Source organism: Microtus ochrogaster, unplaced genomic scaffold, assembly GCF_000317375.1.
Source record: "Microtus ochrogaster isolate Prairie Vole_2 unplaced genomic scaffold, MicOch1.0 UNK110, whole genome shotgun sequence".
NCBI lineage: Eukaryota > Metazoa > Chordata > Mammalia > Rodentia > Cricetidae > Microtus > Microtus ochrogaster.
The window spans coordinates 616,856-626,879 of NW_004949208.1; the positions used below are offsets into that span (position 1 = coordinate 616,856).

Sequence of the window (10,024 nt, forward strand, 5' to 3'; positions counted from 1 at the left end):
TTCCTTCTATTTATTTTCTCTGCCTGCCAGTCCTGCCTGTCATCCTTCTGCCTAGCTCTTTGCTGTTCAGCTCTTTGCTGTTTAGCTCTTTATTAGACCAATCAGATGTCTTAGACAGGCAAAGTAACACAGCTTCACAGAGTTCAACAAATGCAACATAAAAGAATACAACACATCTTTGCATCATTAAACAAATATTTCACAGTATAAATGAATGTAACTTCTTCAACTAATATCCTACAACAGGGGAGGATGTATGTTGACACCAGTGGTCATACTTGGGTGTTAGTCCTCAGGAGTTACCCACCTTTTTGTTTTGAGTCAGGGTCTCTCATTGGATCCTGGAGTTTACTGATTAGCCTAGATTGGATGACCCTTGAGCTACAGGGATCTACCCATTTCTACCTCTCTAGCAGTGGGATTTAAGCATGTGGCACAAAACCTCAGTTTATACTTTGGAGCTGAGAATCAGATTCCGGTTTTCATGTTTATGTAAAAAGTACTTTACAGACTGAGCTATCTCTCCAGCCCTATACCTATCTTCCTTCCTTCCTTCCCTCCTTCCTTCCTTCTTTAATTTAAAACTCTGTGTGTGTGCACGCGCGTGCCCTTGTGCCTGTGTGCCTGTGCCTGCAAAGGCCAGAAGACATGACAGACCTCTCCTGAAGCTAGAGTTACAGATAGTTGTAAACTGCTGGAAGACATGACAGACCTCTCCTGAAGTTAGAGTTACAGATAGTTGTAAACTGCTGGAAGTGGGTGCTGGGAATGAGCTTGGGTCCTCTGAAAGAGCAACAAGTGCTCCCAACCACTGAACCATCTCTCCAATCCCTCCAGTACTATTTCTTTTTTTAAAGTTTTGTTATATTTTACTTTGTTTTTGCCTGCCTGTATGTCTGTGCATTTATACATGAGCATGATGCCTACTGAATCCAGAAGAGGATTGGATCCCCAGGAACTGATGTTAGAGATGGCTGTGAGCCACCATATGGGTACTGGGAATCAAACCCAGGTTCTCTGGAAGAGCAGCCAGTGCTCTTAAGCACTGAGCCATTTCTCTAGCCCCTTATTTCTTAATTTTTAAAATAAAATACTTTTACCTGACTTAAAATCTGATCTCATTGTCACTAAAGAGTATTTTTCTTGTCAGATGGATGGGTGGTGCGTATCTTTAATTCCAGCATTAGAAAGGCGAGGAATGCTATGAACTCCAGACCAGCCTGGGTTGCACAGTGAGACTCTGTCTCAAGAAACAGAACAAAACAAAATTCTCATAAAGTCAAATGTGTTTTTGGTGCTTTGTAGTAAACAGTAACTTCTGAAATTGAAATATAATTTGAATGTAAATAGACGTGGAAAAGCATGTCAGAACTAACACTGTTGTTCATTTTGTTGTTGTCTGCCTGTGTAGGATCAGCTGGTAAAAGAAGATAACATTGATGCAGTAGGCAGGAACCTGCAGGAGTTCCACTCGCAGTACCAGGAGAAGAGCAGAGAGTATGACCGGCTGTATGAGGAGTACACTAGGACGTCTCAGGTGAGAGCCCCGTGTGAGGACAGCCTGATGGATGTCTGCTCTCCTCCCATCTGAACTGCCGTGGGAGAGTTTGGTGATACAGAGACTCCCACTCAATTTGTTGTTGTCAAAGGTGGAATTTTCTAGCTGTGTTAACTAGGGCTGCGGAATGTGGCTTAACTGGTAGAGTGCACACTCTTGGCCTATCGAGTGAGATCCTTGCATCACGGAAAGCAGGGTGTGGTGGTGCATTGGGGATCTGGAAGCAGGAGGATCAGAAATTCAAGTAGCCAGCTGGAAACTTATCTGGGATACATGGTAACTGTCTCCAAACTTTTTTTAAAATTAGGTAATACTCAACAAATAGTTGTAAATTATAAAAATTAACAAAATGACAAATTCTTGAGATAGAAATAAATTTTTGTCCATATGGGCAGTACAATGCTGTTTCATCATGATTCTTGGGATTTTCTGTTTTATGCTCTCCTTGAATCTAACATGAGCCATTATTGTCATATTTCTAGTAAAAGAAAGGAAGACTAGGAAGGAAAAGGAAGCCCCCTCCCAGGGTTTCTCTGTGTAGCTCTGGCTGACCTGGAGCTCACTCTGTAAATCAGGTTGGCCTCAAACTCAGAGATCCGTCTGCTGCTGGGATTAAAGGTGTGCCATCTCACCTGGCTTGTTTTATGCTTTTTTTCTTTTTTCTTTCTTTTTTTTTCCTTTTAGTTTTTCAAGACAGGGTTTTTCTGTATAACAGCCCTAGCTGTCCTGGAACTCGCTCTATAGACTAGGCTGGTCTTGAACTCATATAAAACCACCTGCCTTTGCCTCTCAAGTGCTGGGATTAAAGGCATGTGCCATCACCACCTGGCAGTTTTATGCTTTTTAAGACAAATTTATCAAATGTGTATGAGTGTTTTGCTTGCGTTTTTGTTTGTACACCCCGTGCATACCTGGTGATAGAGGTCAGAAGAGGCCATCAGAACTGGAGTTATGGATGGCTGTGAGTCATCATGGGTGCTGGGAATCAAATGTAGGTCTTTGTCAAGAACAGTAAATGCTGTTAACCACATGGCTATCTCTCCAGCCTGAGGTTTTCTGCTTTAAAGTCTTTATTTCTGTTTATTTTATAGAGTTTGTAGTAATGACCCTTCTTTGAGTCTTTTTTTCTTTTTCTTTTTTTAATGTTTTTGGAGACAGGGTTTCTTTTCCTACCTCTCTTTACTTACTTTCTTCTTTCCTTTTTTGTTTCTGTTTCTTTGAGACCCTGTCTCATTTAGCCCAGTGTAGTTGAAGGTGACACTGAATCCCTGTGCCTTCTGCCTCTGTATTGGGTCCTGGTATTACACGTGTGCCACCATTCCTTGTTTTGCTGCCTTTCTCTAATCTTTATTGTTTCTTTCCTTCTCCTTGTTTTGCATTTTTCTTTTTTCCTGGTTCCTTAAGTCATCCAGTTAGATTATTGATTTGAGATGCTTCCTCTTTTAAAATAACTTGCAATTAGTATGTGTGAGGATCCTAGTGCCACTGTGCACTTCTGCAGGTCAGAAATTGCTGGGCCTATTTACCCACTGTCAGTTTGCTCTCTTTTACTCAGATAAAGCGCATGGCCAAAAACAACTTGGGAAGGAAGAGACTGTTTCAGTTTACAGTTGTAGTCCATCCTCAAGGGAAGTCAGCAGGAGCTGAAGCAGAGACCTGCAGGATGCTGCTTTCTGACTTGCTCCGCATGGCTTGCTCAGTTAGCTTTCTTTGACAACTCAGGACAACTGTTCAGGAGTGGTACTACTCACAGTGGGCGGGGTCTGCCCATATCAATTATTCATCTAGAAAATGATCCACAGACTTTCCTATAGTTCTGCAGATTACATTTCTCTCCTGACCCTTTCTCTCCCAACTGCCAGGTCTCAGTGGCTTCTTCCCATATAGTTGACTTGGAGGCTGAATATTACTTGTAAATGCTTGGCCAATAGCTCAGGCTTGTTACTTGCTAACTCATACACTTATATTAACCCATATTTTTTATCTATACTTTGCCACATGGCTTAGTACCTTTTCTTAACATGGCATTCTCATTTTGCTTCTCTGTGCTTGCCAGCGACTCTCTGACTCTGCCCTTCCTCTTCCCAGCATTCTGTATCAGGCTGGCTCCCCTAGTTTCTTCCTGCCCAGCTATCTGCCAGTTTGCTTTTATTTAACAATGATCTTAATCCACAACACATGTGAATGTGATGCAAGCATTTTCTCAATGAGGTTGTCTTTTCTGAGATGGCCCTACCTTGTGTCAGGCTAATAAAAGGAACTAGCACATCTATTGACCCTTTTCACCCCCAGTCTCTCTCTACCCTTTTTAATCATAGGTCTTTATATGTATGAAATTCTCTGAATACTGCTTTTGCCATATCCCATAAACTTTCTAATGAATTGCTTAGGTTTCATTTATCACAAGGCATTTTCTAATATCACCTGTCTTTTATTATTATTTATTATTATCATTATTATTGTTGTTATTGTATGAGGTGGTCTCACTATGTAGTCCTGGCTAGCCTAGAACAAGGGTAGCCTGGAGCTTACAGAGATCTATCTACTGTTGCCCCACAAGCCTTTTGGGATTAAAGGATACATCATCACACCTGGCTGGCCTTTGTCATTTATTTTTTGAGCCATTAGTTGTTTAACAGCATGTTATTTAGTTTCTGAATATTTGTTACTTTTTAGTTTTTCTTCTATGATTGATTTCTACTTTCTTTTCACTGTGGATCATAGGAGATCCTCTGTATGATAAAAACCTGGGGCTAGAGAGATGGCTCAACATTTAAGAGCACTTGTTCTTGCAAAGGCTTTGGGTTTGGTTCCCAGCACCCACATGTTGGTTCACAACCATTTGTAACTGTTTTGTAAATCTGATGCTTTCCCCTTACATGAAGGCATCAGGCATGATTGTGGTGCACAGACAACAAAAATGCAAAACAGTCATACATATACAATTAAATAAATCTAAAAAATAAGATAAAATTTACTAAAACTTGTTTTATGGCCTAATGTGATATATTTTGGAGAATATTATATTTTTACCTAAGAATTATCTATATTTTAGAGTATTCTTTATTATGCCTAGTATGTATATAATTGGGTTAATTCATGGTTAAAAAAATCTTTGTAATGTTATATAAACACTATTATTATGTATCTCTGCCCCTGCTTGTCTCCCACTTTTTTTGAGTCAGTGTCTCACTATATAGTCCTAGATAGCCTGGACCCACTATGTAGACCAGATTAGCCTTGAACTCACAGAGATCTGTGTACTTCTGCTAACATCAAAAGTTTGTGCCAGCATGCCCTGTCCCTTTGTTATATACTGTCCAAGATTACATTTTTAAATGTTTTATGCCTATTAATGATTATTTTTTACATTTTCTTTTCAAGTCACATAAAATAAAAGAGACAATACTTGGGGTACAAGTCATTGAGAAAATGCTTATTTATCATATGTAGTTTCCTGGTTTTGCTCTCTAGCCCTGAGAGAAAAATCCCATAATTTACTAACTATAAAACCTTATATTATGAGTGGCTATTTTACCATCCATATAAGTTGATCACTTTAATGGATTCAGTATGTAAAAGTCTTTTTTTTTTTGTTTTTGTTTTTTTTCGAGACAGGGTTTCTCTGTGGCTTTGGAGCCTGTCCTGGAACTAGCTCTGTAGACCAGGCTGGTCTCGAACTCACAGAGATCCGCCTGCCTCTGCCTCCCGAGTGCTGGGATTAAAGGCATGCGCCACCACTGCCTGGCTGTAAAAGTCTTAATATCTTTTTCTCCCTTCTGCCATCACATACTAGCTCATCACAGTTAAGCCGTCTGGAGTGCCAAAGTGAAAGATGTTGAGACTGGAAATTAAGGTCTAGACACCAGGTACACACATGGTAAAAATAAATAAGTGTCCTCAACCCTTTGGCTCCAACAGACTTTCCTCCCCCTCTTCTGTGGGGTTTCCCTGGCTCTGCCTAATGTTTGGCTGTGGGTCTCTGCATCTGCTCCCATCAGTTGCTGGGTGACACCTCTGTGATGACAGTTGGACCAGGCACTGTATTAGAGTATAGCAGAATATCATCAGGAATCATTTCATTGACTTATTTTTTCTGATAGCCATGTTTTGTTCTGTCCTGGGTCTCTGGGCTGTCCAGCCTCTGTTCCTGTACATCCAGGCAGTGTCAGGTATGGGCTTCCTCTCATGACAGGGCTTCAGATTGGACCAGTCACAAGTTCTACACCGCCATTGCCCCAGCAGCACATCTTGCAGGCAGGACAGATTGTAGGTCAGAGTTCTGTGGCTAGGTTGGTGTCCCTGTCCCACTGCTTTCCAGCCTTGTCTGGTTATAGAGGATGGGCAGTTCAGGCTCCATATCCCCCATTCCTGGGAGTCATTGCTATGATCACTCTCATAGGAGCCAGAGGGCTTGAGGAAACCAGGAGAGCATGGCCAACAGGATCTGCTAAGCAGGACTCATAGGGGCTCACAGAGACTGTATGCTAGGTTGTCTGCATATGTTATGGTTGTGTAGCTTCGTGTTCTTGTGGAGCTCCTAACAGTGGGAATGGGGATGTGTCTTTTGCCTGCTCTTGGGACCCTTTTCCTCCTACTGGGTTGTCTTGTTCAGTCTAAATAGAAAAGTTTGTACCTAGTCTTATTGTAACTTGTAATGCCATGTTCAGTTGATATGCCTGGAAGGTCTGCTCTTTTTTTTTTTTTTAAGGGACATGGAGGAGGCCAGTCTGGGCTACATGAGAGACCATGTCACAAAACAAAAAAATAAAACTGTAACATATTACTAGGTTTATGCTAGGTTTATATGATCACAAACAATAGGAGACTAAGGCAGGAGGACTTGAGATTAGTGGCCAGCCTGGGCAACTAATAACATAGTGAGATCTATCTAAAAAACAAACAAAACCAAACAGCAACAGCAAAATTAGTTAAAGGCAAGAGGGATGGCTGAGCAGGTAAAGGTACTTGCAACAATAGCCTGGAGACCTGCATTTGAACTCTGACCCCCATGAAAAAGTGGAAGAATCAATTTTACAAAGTTGTCCTCTGACCTCTACATGCATGTCATGGCATGCAACATGCCTCCCCATAATATAATTATTTTTTTAATTATCTTAATTTGGTTTCTTCTACTGTGACATGAAGCCAAACCTAAGCAGAGTTTAGAAGTCAATGCGCTCTGAGTCGCGGGGGACAGCTTCAGTTTCACAAAGCCTCTTAATTATCCATCAGGTAGTACTTGTGTAGTGTGTTCTCAGGGACCATTAATTGAAGTCAGTAAATATGAGGTAGTAGAAAACCTATCCTACTTGTAAGAGAATTAATAGAATTATAAATATTCAGGAAAGTTGTACACATGGGCATAGACACACAAAAAAATAGCTGGGTGGTGCCCGCTTATGCCTTTAATTCCAGCACTTTGAAGGCAGAGACAGATGGATCTCTGTGAGTTTGAGGCCAGCCTGGTCTGCAAAGCGAATTCTAGGACTGGACTATTACACAGAGAAACCCTGTCTTACAAAAAACAAGCAAAAAACCCCAAACAAAAACAAATAAATAAAACATAAAATAAAAATAATAAAACATAAAATTATTTTTAAAACCTTGCTATCCTCAGAGGTCATCAGAATGTATGAGAGACATTACTCTATCCTTGAAGTTAGTAAGTCTGTTTTGTAGAGCTTTTGGGTTTCATCTTTGTACATCTAATGTTAGCAGATACTCTGCTTTTTTTCTTCTAATCAGACTAGTGATGAATCTGGAAATTCTGCATGCAGTTACTGATGAGAGTGATAATAAATAGGTTCCACAGCCTCCTAGGAATGAGACTGCATGTTAGTGGATGAACTCCTCACTTGTCCAGTCACTCTTCCAGTTAGCTCTTAGGGATTAGTACTGTAATAATTGGTACACAGTAAAACGACCCTTGAAGTCGTGGGCAACTCATAGCCACTTCTGTGGTTCCTTAACCATATCTCAGGTAATGGTTCTTTTAATTTATTTTATAATCTGAAATGTTTTACATGAGAAGGGTTGAATAAAGGGCTGTTTTGCCCTGATATAGGGTCTTAATTCTTTTTGATTGTTTGAGATAGGGTGCCATATAATCCAGACTGGCCTTGAATTTACTGTGTAACCAGTCATGACCTTTAATTTCTGATCCTTGGGATTCTACCTTCTAAGTGCTGGGATTACATGTGCTACCATGCTGGGTACTAGGAATCAAACCCAGCACTTTGTATATGCTAGAAAAGATCTTAACAATTGAGATTCATCTCCAGTTCCCCCACCACCTCTACCCATGCTAGAGACTGAATCCAGGCCCTTTTATTTGCTAGACCTTACTCTTCTACTGAGCCACACCTCTAGTCTGCATGACTGGTCTGATAAGGGATTATAATCAAAATTACATGATTTATTTTAAGATCAAGATTATAAAAATACAAAGTGTGTGTATTTTGAAATGGAGTCTTGTAGTAATTATAGGAGCGGCGGGGCTGCGTCCCCAGCACCCCGACCGCACCCCGGCTGCCTCCGGCTAGCTTTACCCGAAATAATTACACGGACACTGTATTCATTTAATCACTGCTTGGCCATTTCTATCTAGCCTCTTCTAGGCTAACTCTCGCACCTGGACTAGCCCATCTCTAATAATCTGCTGTAGCCCATAAGGTGGCTTACCAGGGAGATTCTAGCCTACGTCCATCCTGGGTCGGAGCTTCATCGCGTGTGCCTCAGAGAGCAGAGCTCTCGCCTCTGCCTGCAAGAGTGGAGCATCGTGTCTCTCTGAGGCGTCTGCCCCCGAGAGGAGAGCTGTCGAGTCTCTGTCTGAGGTGTCTTACCTCACTTCCTCTTCCGCCCAGCATTCTGCTCTGTTTACTCCTCCCACCTTATGTTTTAACCTATCAGGGCAAGCAGCTTCTTTATTTAATTAACCAATGACCTTCCTCCACAGAGTATCATTTAGCTAAAGCTGCCTTGAGCTTGCTTTGTAGAGGAGGCTGTCCTTGAACTCCTGATCCTCCTACTTCTTGCCTCCTGAGTGCTGGGATTCTAGTCAGAAATGTTATAAAGTATGCATTGTTTCTTTTCCTCATGTAGGAAATACAGATGAAGAGGACTGCAATTGAAGCATTTAATGAAACTATTAAAATATTCGAGGAACAGTGTCACACCCAAGAACAATACAGTAAAGACTATATTGAGCGATTTCGCAGAGAGGGGAATGAGAAAGAGATTGAACGGTGAGTGTGCTTAATATATCCCAGTGAGTAATCAAATAAAACTTTTTTTTATTTCTGGTTTCTGTCTTGTTTGTTTATACCCCTCAAGTTGCGCAGCCATGTTGTGTGGAACTGCTGGTTGTTCAGAGTAATGAATGTTACCAACTGGAATCTCTTCTTTTTATGTGTTTTCTCTTATCCCTGTAAGTTCTTAATTTTTACCCATCCTGTAGGATTTAGACTAGACATAATCTTTTCCAGAAAAGTCTTCCTCAGTGTTTCATTCCATTAAGGGGTGTTGTGTAAGTGTTCATGTGGTATCTGTCCTGATCCAGGTATAACATTTCCATTCAATTGCAAACTCACTAAGGATAAATATGGTGGCTTTCCCCCCAATATAGCCCAACGCCTGTGTCTCTCATAGTCATGCTCTTACACTAGTAGCTGAGAATGGTGACACGTACCTATAATTTCAGCTGAGGCAAGAGGTTTGCTTGAGCCCAGGAATTCAAGACCAGCCTGTGTAGCTTGTGAGACCCTGTCTCAGACCAACAAACCCAACAAGATATTAGGACCCTGCTTATGCTTCTTGACCCTTCTGCTTTTGTTGTTATTTTAGCTTTAATATGTCCTACTTTCACAGAATTATGATGAATTTTGATAAGTTGAAGTCACGTCTTGGTGAGATTCATGATAGCAAAGTGCGTCTAGAGCAGGACTTGAAGAAACAAGCTTTGGACAACCGGGAAATAGATAAAAAAATGAATAGCATCAAACCTGACCTGATCCAGCTGCGTAAGATCCGGGATCAGCATCTTGTGTAAGTAACCTGGGCTGGATGCTGAGGGACACACTAGCATCAGGTTATCACTGGAACTAGAAGTGTCATCAGTGGGAGAACTTGAGAACTGGAAACCAGTGTGTAAGAATTTAGGAATGTGGCCCTGTAGTAAGTAATAGGCTGTCCCAGAATGACACACATCAAGTCAGAATGTTGTCCTCTACTTTTTTTTTTTTTTTTTTTTTTTTTGGTTTTTCGAGACAGGGTTGCCATTCAGGATATTTCATGCAAATGAAGACTAGAATGTGCCATCTTTTATGCCTGGCTTCCTACACTTGGCAGGGTGGTTTTAGGGTCTTTCATTCTGCAGCACGTTTGTAAGTATTGCACTCTTTTCATGTCAAGTAGTTTCCATTATTTAAACATGCATATTTCATTTAACTCTGATCAGTTATCGGG

The 10,024-nt window shown here is 41.0% G+C and overlaps 1 protein-coding gene across 5 annotated transcripts in view; it reads left to right on the top strand.

Moving 5' to 3' along the window:
• Pik3r3 (phosphoinositide-3-kinase regulatory subunit 3) overlaps positions 1-10,024 on the top strand; it is a 72,557-nt gene that overhangs the window by 42,638 nt on the left and 19,895 nt on the right. For all 5 annotated transcript variants that reach the window (XM_026778181.1, XM_026778179.1, XM_026778180.1 and 2 more), the window contains 3 exons: positions 1,412-1,537; positions 8,663-8,805; positions 9,428-9,604. In XM_026778181.1, the coding sequence (XP_026633982.1) occupies positions 1,412-1,537; positions 8,663-8,805; positions 9,428-9,604 (446 nt within the window). The remainder of the gene's footprint in view (positions 1-1,411; positions 1,538-8,662; positions 8,806-9,427; positions 9,605-10,024) is intronic.